At 40.8% G+C, this 20,755-nt stretch overlaps 1 protein-coding gene across 7 annotated transcripts in view; it reads right to left on the bottom strand.

Annotated features, from left to right (window-relative positions):
- The window catches only part of FARS2 (phenylalanyl-tRNA synthetase 2, mitochondrial), a 249,547-nt gene that overhangs the window by 29,197 nt on the left and 199,595 nt on the right, over positions 1-20,755 (bottom strand). Inside the window, exon 8 of one of the 7 annotated variants that reach the window (XM_055800783.1) lies at positions 7,543-7,585. The exons of the other annotated variants lie outside the window; for them this stretch is intronic. Coding sequence (XP_055656758.1) covers positions 7,558-7,585 — 28 coding nt within the window. The 3' untranslated portion in view covers positions 7,543-7,557. Of the gene's footprint in view, positions 1-7,542; positions 7,586-20,755 lie in introns of those variants that run through there. 7 annotated transcript variants of the gene reach the window in all.

Below are 20,755 nucleotides of genomic sequence, written 5' to 3'. Positions count from 1 at the left end.
GGCTGATGCTCATTAATGCAGAGACTATGACTTCCATTGGCCCCACAGACATTTTACCTATGAAATTTTTATTGCTATTTGTAGTAGCCAACATAGCTCAGCTTCTTCTGTAAGAGCAAAGACAGATGGTGCTTTTGAAGACAGCACATGCTGCCTCCTCTTAAGTGCCCTTTTCAGGTAAATTTTAAAAATGGACCAAGCTGGCACCTGCAGGTCAAACTCTGCAGTTCCTTCAAAATCCAGGAAAACTAAAGCATGTCACACACACAACTACTATAATTCCCCAGGCTGGCACTTAGTCATCAGTCAAAGCTACTCTCACAACACAGAAGTAGATTTCTTTCCTCTCCATTGCTCTCTAATGTTATTGAAATAAAAATAGATGGAACTGTGATTTTTCACATCTGATGCTGAGTCCTTCTCTAAGCACTAAACTTTAGCTTCTTTCAGAAGACGTGTCTTCTATAAAGATACACTACATCTGTGCTGGAGCTTTCTTCGTAATTCAAGCAAAAGTTAGCAGCTGTTACAGCTCACTACGCACACACTGAACCACTTTGTGCCACTTACCACAATGAAAGGTTCATTCACACCCTGTATTTTCTTTATGAAATAGCCTCAAATGGTTTTGCCAACAGCAACAATCGTTTTGAACCAGTCAGTCTTTCTTTCACAGTTGTACATTTTAGCTTAAGAAAGCACCTATGCTTCAAAACTTTTACAGTGCAGGGGAGACACTAGGGGACACAAGCAGCTGCAATGCTCAAAAACCTCTCTGATCCTTCTAGCATTAGCTGTTCTGCAGGGCATCCAAGTTTCATTATGTAGACCATGAAACATGACAGGTTTGTTGGGAAAAAATATATATAATGGGGCATGATTTTGGACTTACTGAAAATGGATGTATTTTCAGAAGGCCTGTTGAGAGCTTAGGAACATTGGGTCTGCTTTCAAGGAGCCTGAGGTCCAGAGGAATGTGCAAGTGTCTACATCCAGCTGACTTCAGAAGCATTGCTGACCTTAACTGATGGTAAAATCACTTTGGGAAACTTTACTCAGTATCACAAATGTAACTATTCCTTCACAACATCATTTCCTTCCAAGCAAATAAGGTACACAGTTCAGTTACCTACACCAAAGTAGTTTGAAACTAGCACATCAAAAAGAAAAATCACTTAGCTTGGATGTTATTACTAATGCAACAGCTTGATGAATTCTGCAGTGAAAAAAACCCAAAAACTCTTGGCAACTTTTTCATATATTTAAATAACTTTTTGAGAAAATATGGTGTTTATGATCACATGGGGAATCATAAAAATAAATACATAAATAAAAATTTGGCTTATAAATAAATTAAATTTAAATCAACAAATAATATTTAGTGATCATAAATAAATAAATAAAATTCTAGTGCTTAGGTTTCATCTGAAATTTGCTCTAAGCTGTTTTGGGTTTCCTTCTTTGCACAAGGCCCAGGAGATGTGGACCCATGTGAATGGGAACAAGCTTTACATGACTCCCCATGATCTGAAAACACCATGTTTTATTCAGTGTAATAAATACTGGCAATATTAATGTTTTGCCTGGTAGACACATTTACAATACTACAAGGATTTTATGAAAACATGTCACTTTCACCTAACCGATGACACTTTGTCTCAAAAATGCATTAACTTATATTCCTTGAAATTCTCTCATAACCAATGATTTTTCCTCTTCATTTTTGTCAGTTCAATCTGTGAATTTAATTTGTACTAGCTACTATACTGACACACTTGATTTTAATTTTACAGGTATGTGTAACGAGTTATTAGCTGGAGGTAGTTTGTCATACAAGCATACAAAAGCATTCAGTGAAATGCCATGGGCATTCAGGAAAGAAACACATCCAGATACAGTGGCTTTTCCTCTGTGACCTGAGGAATCACAATTCGGCCAGCATCCACTAGAAGGACATTTTGAAAGATCATGTTGAAAATTGACAGATCGATATTCTGACACAGCATCTCCCATAGTAAGAGCAGATAAAGCAGCACCTGCATATGCTGTAGGAAACCAAACCGCTCTTGCCTTGTACACGGTTCATTTTGCTTATTAGTTTTAACATCTGCAGTCTGTCTGTTCTCCTTTTCCTCAGGGATTCATCAACCTAGTCTGGCTTGGTCTCTGTGAGGCCCAAACCATGACCTCCTCTTAGGCTCCTGCTTCTTGTACTGTAGATTTCTTTACACCTCATTTTCTAACTGAACCGTCTGCTTACACCTGCACAGCCAAGTTCTGCATCAGGAGGTTGCCATGGCAGACAATCCTAAAAGTGGTAAAATTCTGGCTTGCCAAATAAAATCTCACTCTGAGTTACTTCAGGTGCACCTCTCTGGCTCAACATTTTGCTCATTTGCTCATTGACAGAAGCTTTTTAATTAAGATGTGGGAAAAAAGGAGCAAGGCCAAAGCTGTGTGCATTGAAAACACTAACTAATTTCCAGGCTGGGAAATCTGGCACTTCCAAGGCTTCTGATACCATATGCTGTAAATGCTAAAGAAACAAAGATCATTAATGATGTTGAGCCTCTGGTACCCAGGTCCTTAATACACCATGGGTCTACAGTGTTCCAGCCTCATATTTTTCTATCACCAATAGGACTCCATAAAGTCCAGTCTGTTTCCTTTGTCTTTTTATTACCTACAGCTAGAGTTTCCCCATCTTTCCTCCTCTCTACCTCTTTGTCCATGTGCCCTCTGTCCATTTTGACATTTGTACAGGTTACCTCACAACGAAGACCTGCTCTTGAACACCACCTTTGGATGTTATCACAACCCCACTTGATCCCCACAGCCTGGACAAGCAAACCAAACTACTCCTCTCTGTAGTTCCCGATGGAGGGAGGGATCCCCATTCAACCAAACTGCCATCCTAAGACCAATCAAAGGCTTCCCCACATGGAAGCAAACACTCAGTAAAAGCTGCACAGAATGGGTATGTGATGGCAGATATAAAGTCTTTGTCAACGTGGGGTTGGTACACAGAGTCTGAGCCTGGCGTGGTCCCACAGGAATACAGGGAGAACATTCAACTCCCTGAGAATGAATAGCTCAACAAATGAGTTATTAAGAATTTAACTACACAAATCCCGAGAGAAAACCACTGAAGTTTATTAAAAATGAATTTGAAATCACTCCTCCATATGGAAAAGACACTAAGTGCCAATGTTGCAGGACCTCCCTGGATTAGGAGAATATGTTTATGGGCCACTGGGAAGTTTCTATTCCAGGAAGCCCAAGAGAGCGCTGCTGAAAGAAGAGTCTGCTCCACCTTCAGGGGGAAGTGCCAGACTTGGAATAACACCTCCTGAAGTAACCCACCAGTATCAGCCAAGTTCTTATGGGTTTAAACTGACCTTACTAACATCAAAATCTGGCCCACAATAAGCCACAGTTAAGCAGCTTAAGAGCCAGATCAGCTTCTCTGATTCTGGAAGAAGTGCTTGCTGGCCAGGCCAATCCACTTGGGGTTACTGCTGTGTGCCAGTCTTTGGAGATGCCAGATATTTGGGGGCTGAAAAAGTTGATGATGCTAAGTGCATGGTGTACTGCCTGGTCCCTGGCACACTGCTTGGTACGTAGGCATCTGCAGACACACAAAAACCTGTCCCACACCTTCAAAGACAAGTTTTCTCTAGAAATAGAATGAAAACACCTACACTATACATGGTGATTCTCTCTAGCTAGTGTTTTCTGGGAGAACACATCATTCACATACAGGCACCGTATTTACTTTTCCAACCTCTACTTTTTCTTTCACCTCAAAACAGTTCTGCTTGAAAATGGTCTGATTACAGGAATGCCTACTTACATTCAGCCACTACACTAAAGACCATGACAAGCGCTCTCTGTGTAGTGGACTTCACGCCCTCTGTGTCACTCTTAATATCTTTCCTTCTTGAACAACCTCCCTCTGGGACTCAAGGATCATCTGAGGCTTTGCTTTGCCTTTGGGGTGGCTGAGGCTGTGATGGACTTCTGTATATTACAACAGCTTCCTGAACAAGCCACCTAGGTCCCCTGGCAAAGTTCTTTCTCTGTCCATTTTGAAGAATGTAAATTGAAGAATGCAGTGTATTTTTCAGGAGCAATGTACAGACATTTCCAGCAAGTGTTCTTAATGGAAGGTTCTTTGCCAAGTATTGCTTCCTTCCCTAGTTGTGGTTTTAAGAAAGGACATTTGCTCGCAACAGAAAACAGAAGAGCAGAACTTTCAGTCCTGTACACTTACTCACTGTATCCCCTGGTAGATGAACTAGAAGGGCTTTTTTCCCCCCAGGGTCTACACGTGTAAACATTTAGTAATGAGCTTATACTTACCAGTCAGGATGCTAAAACAGAGTGAAATTCAAACCAAAATCATTCAAAGTGAAAGCACTACACCCAGCAAGTTAAAATCAAGGGCCAAAGGGATTTAAGTGCTGCAGAAACACTTTAGAAAACTACAGGAAGAGCAAGATGGAGCAAGGAACAGAGGGGCTAAAATTGTGAGACGATCAGAATATAGGAAGCAGAAAAAGGTGAAGCTCCCAGCAACATTCCAAAGCAGAATTTAAAATGGCCTGTGCTGCTAACAAAAGATAGGCCATTTTTTTATTTACTCAACTCATATTGATTTTGAAAACTAGCAAGATTATTGCAAAATAATAATAAAAAAACATTTTGAAGCCTACATTTTGATTAGCTTGTGCTGTCATAATTTGCAGAAGCGCATTGACATTATGTGTGATGAGACTCAATAAACAAAATTAGAATAACATGGCTACCACTCAACATTTCCGTAACGTTTTATGCTTTCACACCGTTTTGCAATGTAAACTTAATAAATTAATCTCCGTAAGGTAGGCAAATCTGATTAGCCCTATTTTACAGATGAGTTAACTGAGGCTTGGCAAAAGTGATGTCACCAAAGCAGCACAGAGAGTTGAGAGGAAAGAGTAGCAATTAGTGGAGCAGTTTGTGGCCATGGAGACCCTGCCATTCCCTCTGGCCGATTATTGTGCAGGACTCCCTCATTCCTTCTGCAGTGTAAAATTTAGAGATCTGCCCATCTGTCTGTTAGCGTTTCCTTGTTCCCTCAAAGCATTATTAATGAACACATGCATGCAATCTGACTGAGGGACCTGGTTTGTGCTGCACAAACCCACACCAGGGCCTGCAACCCTCTAGCTTAGTCTGCCAAATTAACCTGGACAGAGAAAGTCTCATGACCTGCTCCAGCCAGTTTTGCACCTAGAAATCCAGGCAGTCCCAAAGACACATGAAAAGGAATAATCCCCAGAGGAGAACAGAAATGGTACCAGCAGCACCCCACCTCCCGCAGACCTTCCTCCTGTCAGATATCATGGTGGGCCATGCCCTGCTTCTCTGGAGGCACTTACACGTGTTGCCCTCTCACTGCTCGACTCTCCCACTGAAAATCATGTTTGAAACAATGACAGCTGCTTTGCCAGCCTTCTACCCATCCACTGTGGAGCCACGGCTTTCTGGATTCATGAAGGTGTTTCACTTTTCCCTGAAAGATTTATTTTGCCATTGGCATTTATTTTGACTAAATATCATGTCACATCACTTCAGTGGCAAGGAGAAGAGAGGATCCCTCTTAGCAATGGCATTTTCTATTATGCTAAAACAGCTGTTGAGGAGAAGCTACATCCGAAGGGAAAAAGGGGGACTTTCTAACAGGCATTCAAAACACCTGAAGTAGTAGTGATGTAGAATGACTTACCCCCATCCAAATATACATTTCCAGATTTTCACCTTTTTCTACAGGCACTAAAATTCTCTACAAGCCTTCAGGATATAAAAATGTCATCCACTATTATATTAGTCCAAAAATGTGACAGAAGTGTCGCTCAAGAAGTAGAAGTAAAAAACCTGCAAAGAACAGGGTTATGAACAAGCACAACATAAACAAATAAAACCTGAGTGCACCTCGCAAAACTGAAGTTGTAGGACAGAAACCACAACAGGTGGGTAGTCAGGTAAATACATGACTATCTGCAGTATCATCATTCAGAAAAGCAAACAAGAAATAACAATGTGATCCCGAGTTTTGCTTTTCTGCCCTTTCCCTCCACTCCTAAAATTTCCTGTATTCTGTTACAGCAACACCTCTTCCAACTGCTGCACTGGAGGCACAGAAAATGTGTGTTGCACACCATTGCAGTAAAGGTGACTTCTAAGAGCACAAGAACACTAAAACATTTGTTTTGCCTAGATTTTTCTCTATTCATGTCCCGGGTCATCTGCTTTTGTGACATATTAACAGTAGTCACGTAAGATTGGGGCTTTACTTATGTCCTCAAGGAAAAAAAATGGAAAGAAATAGATCCAAAATCTTCCTTCATTTGAAAGTCCCCCACTGTAGGTAGGGCAGGTGATTTACTGGAGATCTGTCAGAACTTGTGGACAGAAGAATGGAGTATTTGCACGTGCAACAGGGATAAAATACCACTGTAAAACCTAAGCTCACTTCTATCTGATCTCCTCTCTCTTTAGATTTGACTGCTGACGTTGGTACAAAACAGTATTTGGCAAAGACTATGTATTTGGTCATGAAATTTCACTGGAAAGATCCCAAATGGAGAAAAAATGTTACTGGAGATATATCAGTGGAACATTCTAATTGCTGATACACTTCACACATACACCCATACATTAGCCTAGAGCAGACAACCACCACAGTTACTTTTTGAACACGTTAAAATCTAAAGTAGGAGCTTAGGGGTAGTCTGAAATCATGGTATACATGGTATACAAGATGTATTATGCATATCTTCAATATGAAAAAGTCAGAACTGAAAAGCTGTGTCACGGGTAGAGTGGAATATGGACAGACTGGGTCATTTACTGCACACTTGAAGCAGAGGTCACTGCAAAAGAGAATTTACTTCATCAGAGCCCAAAGTGAACAAATATAAACGGCTGGGACTAGCAAAGCGATGGAAAAAAGAACAGATTGGATCAACTACCCCCATGGGAAAGAGCTTATCTTGAAATACCTCATCTGCTGGAAGCAATGTGACCTGGAAAGAAACTGCTCCACTCAGACCTAGGAGACCAGACCGGCACCCACATGACAGACTGCTGAAAAGAACTTACCCACTGACCTTAGGTCAATCATCTCAATAAAGAAGCAAAGGCAGTCTCTGAGTCTACAGCTGGTATCAGCTACACGAGTTACTGGCAAAGAGGTTTAGGGAGACATTTTGCTTGTCCAATACATTATTTTTTTTTAATTTTACAAAGAGATGTGTCCAAGTCAGAGGACCAGGAACTTGTTAGGTGTCAGGTCAGTCCGGTTATTCTTTTATCTTTCTGCAAACTTTGGAACCTGCACTTCTCATTTTTATCAGAGCACGATGGAGCTTGGTTCAAGCCAATCTCTAGAACGCCCCTTTTGCTCTTCTGTAGTCCCCCATAACATTCAGCAGCCTTGTTTATTTGACTTTTCTCTGTCTCTGGAAGCCAACAGCAGTTCCCAGATGATCAGCAGGAAGGCACGACTGCCTCTCAAAATGCTGAGAGAAGTTTGGTTTTTCTGCGTGATGAAACACAAAAAAGAATAAAGATTTGAAGTTTGCCTGTTAGGATAATCTTTTCTGAAGGAGCTTACGGCATAAGGACACACTCACCCAAACAGCATTTCAAATGCTTACTCACAACTTTCAGCAATTGTTAACATTCTAAATCGATTTATGACTTAAAGCTATAGCAAGCAAACATGGCTTGAGTGAACTGAAAACATCTCAAAACAGTCTGCTCTTCCCTTCAGCCTAAAATAAACTTATCCTGTAGCTGGTAGATTGGAAAGGTGCTGCCAGATGACTTAAAAAGAAAACAAACCCCAAACACTGCTTAGTGCTTTCTTGAATCTTCTGATGCAGACCTTACCTGACATGAGACGTGCTTTATGTCTTCCAAGTGGCAGTGCAAACTAAGTAATTAATCCTTACAATGTGGGACAGGTCAGTAGCATCATACTGAGACGGAGAAGTTAACATTAAAACTCAAAACTACCGCAGTGCCTCAAATGGCATCCTGGGCCCTTCTCATGTCTTAAAGGCTTCAAAATGAAATGCTCTTGTTTCGCATGTAATAAAATTATTTGATTTTGCGCTTTAAAAGCAGCTCCAAAAATCTCTGAGTGGGCTTCAAAAGAGAGAGAGGATTGCTTTCTTCTGTTTGTACATCCATCCCGCTAATCAAAGGTATGGAAGTCATAACATTTGTCTTGCTACTTTGTTTTCAGATTATGTTCTCAACACAACTTGACCTGCACAACTTTTGGTACTTAGCAGTCTTGAACACCAGGCCACTTATTTCTGAAGGCTGAAAATTGCAACTGACAGGTTATTGTAAATGAGAAATTTGTGCCAGGCAATTATGGGATGAACATTTCTCCTTTTAACTCACAACAGGTTTTTTTTTTTTTCACTCCCTTCAGGCAAAGTGTTAAAGTGCTGCTCTGCTCCTACCATCAACTCTGAAGTGACACTGCAGGATCCCAGTTTTGATTCCATCATTTATTAATTTGTCAGTTTGCAAGCAAAGACATTTTGCTAAATGCCAGGCTCCTCCTGGAGCCTCTTCAACATTTGTGTTATCTTTTCACATATCTTTCCCAACAATCCTGCCACTAGAGGATGGTACCGCTGACCATGCGCAACAAACAGAATCCAGCTTACCTTCCCACAGCTGTGCCACCTCCGTGGTGCTCGCCACATTCAAACTAAACTCACTGCAACATCAGGTCTGGGCTAACCCACTGGTGAGGGAAGTGCTGTTTGCAAACAGCCAGGCCAGGGGAAAGAGCTGCAAAAGTGGCTGAGTGAGTGCATAGCATAATGCGTTGGAAGAGAAAGCATAAAATTCTAAAGCTGTAAATTCTAAGAAATTCTGAATTCTCAGAAAACTCAGAGCGACAAGCTATCTCCAGATTGATTTCAGGGAAGGGAGAACAAAGCCAAGGACTTGATCCAAGAGAAACTACTGCAGAAGCTGCTAAAACAGGGCCCTTGTGAAATTCAGAAAATTTCCTACAGTTCTGTCTGGACCATCTTTCCCTGAACTTGTTGGCTCCCGGCTCTTCACTCTGTGCTCTCTTCACCTCAGCTTCACTCTGCCTCAGAGTGCTTTAAGTCATTCTAGTGTTTGTCATCTTCTCTTCTGCTTGGTCTTTAAAAAGCTTTTTCAAGCATACTTTCTTTTTGCAACAACTACTACCACGATGAGGCCCTGCTCTCGGTTGCTTCTCAGAGATTAATCTGTTATGTGTAGTCACCCATCAACATGGGTACTAATAAAATAAACTGTACAAATGCATTTGTTAAGTGTTAAAAACACAAAGATTGGCATAAATTAAAAGATACCGCTAAATGCTAAAGATGGTCTCATGTCAGCCGGGGTATTGCTTATGCAACCATGCACACGCTGAAACAAAAAGGAGCATTCCTGGGATGAGACTCCTTGGAAAGGCACTGGTGCAGTCACCGTCTGCCTGTCTGCTGGGGAGAACTGCACATCCAGCTTGGTAGGCCTGGTCATTATGGGGGACAGCATCTTTGAAAGAAACCTTTACTTTCATCCTAGTTCTTGCTTTAAATTAAAGACTTTTAGATGGCCTCCCAGATACCTGCTCAAGTTCCTTCACCCTACTGCAGGGTGAGGGAAAGGGTCATGCTGCGTACCCCAAATTCACTTTTCTAAGCATTGATCATACTCTAGAAATAGGAAAAGATGGCTTGGTCAGGAGACTGACAGCAGGACTATGACTTTTTGGCTCATTCACATCCTGACACAGTATGTCTTCAGCAAGGATGCTGAACCAGCTTGGCTACTCTTGGTCCTTCAGCTCAGCAGAACTACTTCAGAACTGAGCCCTGGAGGTGTCTTCTGAGGAAGGGGAAAACTGGTCTTAGCTGTGCTAAGCATAGCATTTTGATTGTCTCCTGAATTGTCTTCCCTGACAGAGGCTGAAGGTCCTTCACATTCCCACAGTACTGGTCCACTGCTGATCTTCAGTGTGTCACGCAGCCTCCTTCGTTGCTACCTGTCTGTTTTGATGTGGTCCCTCAAACTTTTGAGGCTGTTGATTCAGACCTCTTGATGTGCACAGTTTACTTATTCTCTGCTCAGCTCATTTGTTGGCCTAAAAAGACATCTCTTTTTAAAACAAAAACAAATGGAAACATTACTATTGATCTTTCACATTACAAAGCCTAAATTTCCAGCTAAATTGCAGCTGGTCATTTTATTTCAGGAGGAATTTTCCACATGGTACAAAACTGAGCTGAATGGTTCAATGCAGACAGTGATTATTAAAAATATATATATATGCAAGCAACCACATTGATTCCAATTTAGACTTGGCAAACATAAAACAACCAGAAAGATTTATGTGGATCCACATATGTAGACTAATGCACATTATCCTCTTTGGTCTCCATCCTCTCACATGCACTATTTGCTCTGGGATTTACTGAATCTCTGCTATCCATATCTTCGTGAAAGCAGAGCTATCATTTTTAACCTCTGTTACAATGCCTAATGAAGCTATTCACAAGGTTACATTCACCATTTTCACACTATAGCCATGCAGACATGCTCGTTTGCTTAGTCCTTGTAATTTCCATTCATTTAAGTATCTGTTCTTCTCAGGATGTATCACCTTACAAACAAACAGTGCTACCATCTAACCCAGTAGATTGATTCAGTTCTATTTAAAATTCCTATTATGGGAATACCTTTTTGCAAACTGTCTGGTAGTGGTAATCACAAAACAACTCTGATATAACCAGTCTCCTCGCACTATCCTCTCTGACACCATCAATAAAACTAAGCAATGTAAAATCCTAATGAGAATGAAGCAACATGTGAGAGAAAAGCAAGGATACTGACAGCTCTCTGTGGGGTTGCTCCTACGTATAGGTACGACGTTACATTGGGAATACTGATGCCATGTATGTGTGTTCATATGTAAATGCTAAAAAATTTTAAAAGTGGGGTTGAAAAACCACAGAATCAGAGAACTCATTCTGAATGTGAATTCTTCCATGCTCCATAGAAATCTGAAGTTATAAAAACTATACATAGGCTGAAACTGTGACTTCAAAGAATTGCTACAAATTCAAATTCATGCTGTCTCTGACAGCACACTTGGTTTCCAAATCTGGGTAATGCCAGTGTGCAGTTCATTCTTCAATAGATAATGAAAAAAGTGGGTTTTTTATCAGCAATAGCGACATCATCCTACAGTGCTGGAGCTAGGCATATGCTGCTAACTCAAGACAGGGTATTGACAGGAAACTGCTGCGACAGATTTGTTTCTCCAAGCAAATATGACAACAAGGTGATGATATCAAGCACTGCCTGATGCAGGGGAGTAAGCAAGAAAAAACCCCCACAAACCCAACCCAAGAACAAGTCCAAAGAATTGTGAAGTGTTCACAGGCTCCACTAGCTTTTCTATTTTAGGCCTCTTTGTTTGTTTGTTTGTTTTAATTGGCTTTTATTCCTCAAAAGGCTTTGGTTACAGCTAAGATTTCTTTACTCAGCATTCATTATATTTCATCTTTGATCTGAGGATGAAAAATTTTGCAGCAAATGCATTGAAGAATTTAACTCTAAGGCAGCTTCTCCCATTATCGCTTCAAACTCTTCTGAAATGCTGGCTTGTAGTTTTTCCTTATGATCCCCTCAACTGTGGATCAAGGGAATTGTTCCTACCACTTTCCAGTTTCTGATGCTGGGGTTCCCCCTTACACTCAGGATCCTCCTCTTCATACTTACCCTATGTAACAAGTCTCAGCCTGAGGACCCAGAGGCTAGAGGGATGCTCCTCTCCCACAGGGAATAAAAATCAGCTCCACTGAAGATGCAAAATAAGTCAGAACCCAAAGGCACAGACAAATACAGGCCTTCTGTGCCTTATACAAGATCATGACCCACGAGATCAACTGATCTGGGCTGTAGAAGTGCCTAAACCAGGCCATACAAGTCGACATGGTAATTAGCGCTTTGCTCAGTCCGAGAGCTGAGCAGCAGATGGTACAGTTGAAGTTGGAGGACCCCAAGAAGAAGTGGGGCCACAAGTTAACTGTACCACAGATGGCGAGACATCAGAGCTGGCCCCACATCAGCAGCGAAGGCCCAGATGGGTTTATTTGCTCAGAAACAAGACTGCTGAATGCAACTTCACTGCTTCCAGGGCCAGTTTGGCCGATTCAGGCAGCGCTGGGTGTTAACAAGCCCTTGCAGACCCGGGCTGGCTCTGCTCTGCACTGCAGTCCACATCACCCACAGGGTGATCAGAAACCATCTACTGCTTGAGGTGCTTCTGTCTCCAGAGCCACAAGTAACAGAGAGCTGGTTATATACTCAGTTCATTGCATTGCTCCCTCCCCTAAACAACTCTGCCAGGAACAGAAATGCGTCTGTCTGCAGGGAAGGTTACTATACCTCTTATAACCCTTTTTTCAAGGTTCTTTAAATATTTTTTAAAACATCATTTTAAAATAGAAAGTATATATAGCGTTATAACTTTAAAAAACAGTCAAAACACAACTACAAGCGCTCCTACTCTGCTCTATGCTTTGAAAGCACCAGTGATAAACAAACATGCTGGTACCGTGTCTTCAGCAAACTAGCAGCTGGGAGGAGTGCACATATTAAACAGCAGAGCCCAAACCCTACTGCTCTTAACCCTTTTCAAAGGCCTCTGGTAGAACAGGTCCAAGGGCGAAATTAGCCCAGATGCCTGACAGACGAAATGCCATCTGTGCCATGAAACTGAGCCTTTCATGCCTGGGGCTAGTAGTTTGAGTAGTAAGTAAAGGTTGTGCAGAGCAGGAGAATTTCCTGCCTAGAAATGTGCTTACCGTAACATGGAGCCTTCCTTCCCTCCTTGCCCACATGATTTATATTCCACCTTGGAGAAGGGAAGTCTTGCTCCTTCCTGAGAAATAAATATGCCTTTCTACACCTTTGATAGACTCACATTCATCACGCAGCTTAAGGTATTCTGACAGTAACACGTGAAATATAATTACATGCCCACAGGCCAGGTGAAAATAAAAGGAATTAATGGACACTACCTGCCCCCTGGGCTGTGTCCTGTGCTGCGCAAACAAAATGCTGAATCGCTCAGATTCGTGCACATGGAAGAGCGAGACTACAGCTAAATAAATAACTTAGTTTTTCATAATCACAAAAAAGTGCCAGTACTGTCTATAAAAGCAGGTAAATTCAGAAAACATAAAAGATAAACTTATATACCAATTATTTATTTGTTCTACTTGGACCATTCCAGGTTTCTTAGTGGTTGACTTCCAAGTTCAACTTCACTGTGGTTCAGCCACAAAGATTTTAAGTGCAGAAGCATCAACAGGCCCCACACTGCAAATGCTTGGGTTAACTGAAAAAGCTCCGCAGAAAACAGATCACTCCTTTCTGTGCCTTCAGACCTAGAGGCTCAGATTAAAGTCTCTCTTCCCTTGTTCAAAATACTAAAATATGTGTTACTAAACTAAAAGAAAAAAATTTTGAAAATGAAAGGAAATTAAATCTGCTGAGGGACATATTTATTTTGCACTCTGGCAATTTTCCTGAGGTTTTACTTCTAATGTTTATTGTTTAACTTCATAAAACTGAGTAGCTAGCATAACAGTACCTCAAATGCATGAGAAACAGCCCATTAAAATATGAAACATCTTCTTAATAAGAATGCACCACAACTCCCCATAAGCTTGTGTAGTTTTAAGGCTAGCAAACATTTCTAACGAACATCAGCAAAGCCAAGTTTTCTTCAATGGTTTGTTACATCACTTCTCTCAAAAAAGGTCTTGACATCACAGTTAAGCAAAAAAGCAAAAGAGAGAACTTCAAATACGGCCAAAGTGTTTCATAACCTTCCAGGGGCTTGTAGAGTGAAGATGCAAGAAAATCCCGGCCATAACACCATGGCCTTCGTCCTCTCATTGACACTTCACTTCTGCTACACCAACCTGGGAGGCACCGGCAGGAGAGTTTCATCCAGCACAAGACAGAATGGAAGAAATGCACAGTTTAAAAAGAGAAAACAAGCATCTCAGTTTTAGGTAATGTTATGTTCCAGCTACTGGTGAACATTTTGAGGAAAAAGGGGACTAAAGACACTAAACAGTGTAATTTTTTTTCTCTGTTTTGTTATCTCCAGATCTGATGTGCAGCACGAACAAGATGAAAAGATTCTTACTTGTACCATGTCTCTGATGGACCAAGAAGACCCTTCAATTTCTTTTAGGTTACCAGCTTCATCAGTTTGCCATCACAGATTAATTCAGCAGACTGAAAACTTTGTTGCCACTGAAAACACACCACCACACGTTTAATTTTTCTTGCTATATAGCAAAAGTCTGCTGAAGATGAGGAACTGACCACAATTCCCATTTTCAGGGCACCACATCTACACAGTCATCAGACAGATGTCTTTTCTTCCTCACAGGTTTCCAGGGAACAATATTGTGCAGGGCACCCGCAGAGCACAGAACAATAAAACACATGTACTCAACGGCAAGTTTAAGATACTAGACCCAGAGAAGGAGAAATCTATTCTCTTCGCTGACCAAAGACATAGGCTATAATGTCTAACTTCAAGGCCCTGAAGTGAAGCATCCCATCACAAGATTGTAAAGACTAATTAACTGATTCCCTGCATGTCTTTGGTTTGGATGTCAAAACAGACTTTTTTTTTTTTTTTTTTAATGTCTCCATTGTCAGAGGTCTGCTGCTTTTCAACCTTCTGGGGAAAATAGAAATCAGGCTTTTTTAGCGTCGGCTGTATTTAACATGTTAAGTTACAAGCTGGTTCCTGAGGTCTTTAGAAAACTTGAGTCCTTCTCATTATTGATCTTTTTGTAGAAACTTATTTCTTCTTCTTCTTTCTGGTTTATTTTATAAAGAGATTGCTTCCAATTCCTCCTGGAGTCATTTCAGGTTAACTCACTTTACTGAAAACACTTGCTTAAATACAACTCACATTTGAAGGTCTTCTTTGAACATGGGCTGGACAGAGAAATTCAAGATGAAAAGAACAAAACTCCAGAAAGTTTAAGATTCAAAATAGGTTGTCTTAGGAACAAGGTAATTGTTTCTCTAAAAATGACAATCTCGCATAGTGGAATCTATAGTTAATTGCAAGAGCAACCTTATCTAAGCCTCATTTGTTTTATACCTCACATAAACTTTTTCTAAAATATGCTATTTCTCTACTGAAAGTCACTTTTCAGCAAAATGACCTTGTCTTGAAATCTGATCTTCAAATTAATAAAACTTTTATTTAAAAAACACACACAATAGTGTAAATGGCCAGTAAGTCTCCCCACAGAAAACTAGATAACTTCTCCAGAATAATCTCTAACTCAGTATAGTTTTTCTATAATTCATTTGGCTAAGACTCTATTTGTAATTCACAAAAAATGTTTGAGCATTCAAGATAATGTTTTGGCTCCATTTCTAAACAAGTATTAAATGTGAAAATTAATGATACATTTCAGGGACATATCAGCTCCTATCTACCTACTCCTATCACCCTGAAATTATCCAGGGACTTTATATTCGAAGTTTGCAAGTTGTCATGGTTCAACCACAGCTGGCAACTCAGCACCACGCAGCCGCTCGCTCACTCCCCTACAGTGGGATGGGGGAGAGGATTGTAAGAGTAAAAATGAGAAAACTTGTGGGTTGAGGTAAAACCAGTTTAAGAAGTAAAGCAAAAGCCGCACATGCAAGCAAAGCAAACCACAGAATTCACTCACCACTGCCCATGGGCAGGCGGGTGTTCGGCCATCCCCAGGGAAGTATTGCTCCATCATGTGTAACAGTTACTTGGGAAGACAAACGCCATCGCTCCGAACATACTCCACTCCCCTTTTCTAAGCTTCTACTTTATACGCTGGGCATCATGTGGTCTGGAATACCCCTTTGGTCAGCTGGGGTCAGCTGTCCCAGCTGTGTCCCCTCCCCACTCCTCCTGCCCCCCAGCCTGCTCGCTGGTGGGGTGGGGTGAGGGGCAGCAAAGGCCTTGGCTCCGTGTCAGCGCTGCTCTGCAACAGCGAAAACATCCCTGTGTTACCAACACTGTTCCCAGCACAAATCCAAAGCGTACCCCATACTAGCCACTGGGAAGAAAATTAACTCTATCCGAGCCAAAGCCAGCACACAACTGAATGTAAATCAGATTCAGTGTATGATATTAAAATGATGACTTAAAGACACCTCAAAGGATAATTGAAAGTTGATTCATCTGAATTTTGTTTCCTTTTCCTTTGTGCGCTGAAAGTCATCACAGCTTCCTGCAATTGCTGCTACGTGTTTTTCAAGAATGTATTTCTCTTTGCTACATTTTGCAGTTAAAAAGAACATGATTACAAAAGTAGTATAAACTAGTATAGGCGGGTGGAAGTTTTCTCTTCCAGACATACTTGGAGTTTACAACCGGCACATTTAAAGACAGATTTACCAGTAATATCCTATTCTGTACCCATCCCTGCAGCCCTCTCACCAGCTGTCACCTGCTGGAGGCCATATGCATGCTCCAGCCATTTGAGAGAGAAGTTCCATGTTGTACAGTCCCATCCCACACATTGCCTACATCACCAGCTATCCTTACTCATTAGGAAAGCTTTTCTGATTAGGTCAGAAGGCTTTGGAGCACTATACATCCTACACACAGTTGTTCCTAAGTGTGTGTTTCACAAGTCCAAAACCACCATCCTGGGGTCTTTGCCTGACTGCCATCCACAGCATAGACAAGAGAATTTCACCCAGCAATAACTTGCTCTGAGATCACTGACTTAGTGTGTTATACTAAAACATCATTTTTCAGGTAATATCTAAATTTGAGTAACCAATCTTTTCTCTCCGCTAAGCTTATTTTCAAATACATAGTTGCCCTTTTCCTTTCTCCTTGTCCAGCTGCCTGATACTGGATGCAGGAACTTTACCCATTTGCCACTGCCTGTAACAGCTTTTAAGAAAAAACTGGCCACAAGACCTGCTTTTCTGATCTAATTAACAAAGAAAAAACATCTGTAGGTTTGCCTTTGCTTTGGATTCTCTTCTCTTAGAGGGAGGTGTTCTACCCAGTATTTCATGGTCTGTCTACAACAAAAAGCAGAAAACTCGAGTAGAGGATTTTTCCTCCTCTGCTACATTTTCAGAAGCCTGTGCTGCTCCAGGTGCCATCCAGAGTCTCACGCTGTACAGCTAAGTGTGCAAAGGGTAATTTTAGCATGTGTCTTCTATTCACTAACTGATCACATAACAAGTGGCATGTTTCAGAGGCCATGAGAGCTCCCTGAGCTGCAGGGCTGAGTGTTCACACACAGCTACACTATGCATAACACCAGTGAACATCATGTCATTTGTCCAATTTTTACATATACTGCAGCTGAATACTAAAAAGGGAATCAAGAAATCACCCGCTTTTGTTTGCAATTTACACAGACATATAAGTACACACAAGCAGAGTATACATCCATAATAAATACATCATACAGCAATGTGAAGCGCAGATCAGGCCACATGAATCAAATTATTGTCATTTAAAATGTTCCCATCCTCAAAAGGATCTGAAAGAAACAGAATGCAGTGAGACTTTACTAATGGGATAAGTTCCCTCAATACAGAAAGTTTTTTTCTGCTCCAGCTCCCTTCTTTATTAGTGCTGAACATCCAAGCACTTGGTCAGCTGTATCACAATTTTGACTGTGTGTGGTTTTTTCCAGTGTACATCATCTCCAACTACCAATAAGCTGCCTGAGCAGATGTGCATTGTCAGTCCATCTTTATTCCCTTGTTTTCTGCCCCAATTCTTCTTCAAAGGTTACCTGAGCAGCAGAAAACATGTAAGCAGGACACTGTCTGCAGTTCAAAATAATCACTGTCTAGTTCCTGCAATGCCAAGACAGTAGAGTAATACAACAATCATTTGTAAATTAAAATTGCACTCTATAGTGCCGTCATAGCACAAAATGAAGGCAATCTCGGTGCTTTTCCTGGCAGGACTGTATGACAGAAGCAGAGGCAGGAGCAGACCAAAGCACTGATCACCTGGAAGAGAATTTAGACAGGATAGGGCAGAAGCAGCAAACAACTGGTACTGAGAAGATTAATACAAATTGACATGTCACCCATACTTACGCATCTCACTATGTACTGCAGATCAACAAAACCTACATAGTTAAAATGCATACACAATGCTTACTGAATATACAGCATTTGGAATTTACAACTCTGATCCATTTTATAAGATGGCTGTGAAAAAATATTTTAAATTTATTTAAAAAGCAAATGATTATTTCAAAAGCAGGATTTTGTATGGAGCCTCGAAAAAAATTTTTTGACAAACTGCTTTATTCCTCCACAGCAAATTACTTCAGCTTTATTTCAGCAGAGGCTATTTCGCAAACGCAAAGAATAAATGAATCCCACAAGCATTACAAAACTTCCGCTGTAAAAATGTAAATTGATTATCCCTCCATTAATATCTCACTAAACAGCAACACTTTAGAAGCAATCATTCTTCTGTTGCTCGCAACATAAAAGCCAAATGATATTTTCTCCATAAATCATCTGGCTATTACAAGATTAGTGTAAAAAGGGGTTGGGTCTACGACAATAAAGTCTTTAGATCATCTTGCAAGCAGGTTTACAAATGCCACACTGGTGTTTTCATCTCTTCTGTGCTGGAAGTAACACCCAACATTTGTTCATATGACTGCTTAAGAGAAGAGCAGGTTTCTGCACTAGATTTTAACTGCTACCACCAGCCTGTGTCTACTTGATTTTCATATAACAGTGATTAAAAATACAAAATAACTTTTAATATTCTTTTATTAGCTGTCCTGTAGCACATCTTTATGGAAGTGTTGGGCCTTCTCCTAGAGTGGATCAAGGCCAATAAAAACAGAATGAAGAATAACAGTGTTTTAAAACATATTTGTGACTTTTTCAGGCCAGCATGAAGATAAATTTCTTTACAGAAGCATCAGTTCCAGCAAATAAAAGTTGCTACCCTAAATACACCACAATGGACAGCCAGATGTCGACTTCCATGACTTGACTAAACTACATGTCCCTCCAATGTTAATCCCCCCTCCAGTGAAATGAAGAGGGAAATCTCTTCTCTTCCTATATAATTGATCTAGTTAATTTCTGATCACCCACCTTCCACTTCAGTAGTATTTTTGCATGCCTGTGCCCAAAATTAAGACATACATTTCATCTCTACTTTGAATTGCATTAACCTTCTGATTTGTACATTCTGTGTCCTCTTCTCCCTTTATTCTAGGGTCATGCATTGGACTTCATATGCATGTTGTATTGCTACACTCAAAATTCACCTCACTTGCAACACAGGCATTATTTTCCATAAAACTGTGACTGATGTGAGGATGTTTAAGCACGCACCGCTTCACTCACATTTATGTATATACAAACAGCCAATTAATACACACAGACACAAGCATGCAGAAGCCTCTGCCTCCGCTGGGAACTGTTGCCTTTCTTCGCTTTTCTAGATTTGCACAATCCTCAGCTCTGCCTTTCCATGCAGCAATTAAAAAAGGTAAAGTATTTCAGGATCTAACTACTTGGAGAGAAGCCACAACACTTATTAATTAGATCAGTATCCAGCTGAGGTCTGTGCATGCTCAGTTTTACAGAAGTATCAACACGATCACGTCAACTCCAGCACCACAGATATAGGTCCTCTGCTGTAATTGCTGCAAAGAGGCTCAGAGTCACTCTGTTGAGGGATGAGGGCACAGTGCTGGCAGACCTGGGTACCCATCCAGTCGTGGCCTAACTCTGCCTGGATCCAGCCTCCCAACATATGTTCGAGCACCATGGATACTGCTCTGACTTGTACCAGCAGGCAGGAATCAGCAGAACTAGGGAAACCTAAGCTATGCTCTCTCCCCATATTCATCCTATTAACACAGGCCACGGAAAGAGGAACGTGTCCCAGACATGATGACAGAGGCTCTACGCTATCAGGGAAGCTGCATACAGCTAATATAATGGAGCAACCTCCTAGGAGCTGACAATGCCGCAACATATTTGTTATTTGATTCTTCTATATCCCTAGTGGCACACTTAAAATACTAAACACTTTAAGCTTCCAGTCTCTCTCGCTTATAATTTCTCTATAGCCAAAGAAGTATAGTCTCATCCAATACTATGCAGTATTTTGCCATGTAATATAAAACTGCTGATCATATCTATTTGCTAGGTCAAGAAAGCTAAGTTACTTCTGCTACAAATGCAGCACTAAATCAGTCATGCATTATAGTTGCATTTTCATCTGCTTTTATGCATCAGTCAAAAAACTGCTTGCAAAGTTCTGAGTACAAAATATTTGCTGATAGCGACACTCAAAAAGAGGAAGAAAGCACATATGTTGATTTTAGATCACAGGTTGACTGTGCAGCGTAGGGAGTCTCTTTAAGGCATAAAAATTGTCTCTTTAAGGCATAAACGGAGGAAATTTGATATGCAAGTCACTGAGAGAGAACCTTACAACGTCATTTTTACAGTCACTATTTCCTGACTCACTTTCACTGGACAAATGCAATTATCTTTACATTGTAGGATCTTTCAGATCACATATATATATTTGGAACTACCTTCTTGGAAACTTATGTTTCAGATCCTTGAAGCGCTGCAAACT

Source organism: Falco peregrinus, chromosome 3 (assembly GCF_023634155.1).
Source record: "Falco peregrinus isolate bFalPer1 chromosome 3, bFalPer1.pri, whole genome shotgun sequence".
Classification (NCBI taxonomy): domain Eukaryota; kingdom Metazoa; phylum Chordata; class Aves; order Falconiformes; family Falconidae; genus Falco; species Falco peregrinus.
The sequence above is the reverse complement of the archived record's forward strand: the minus strand, read 5'-3'. Positions and strand labels throughout refer to the sequence as shown.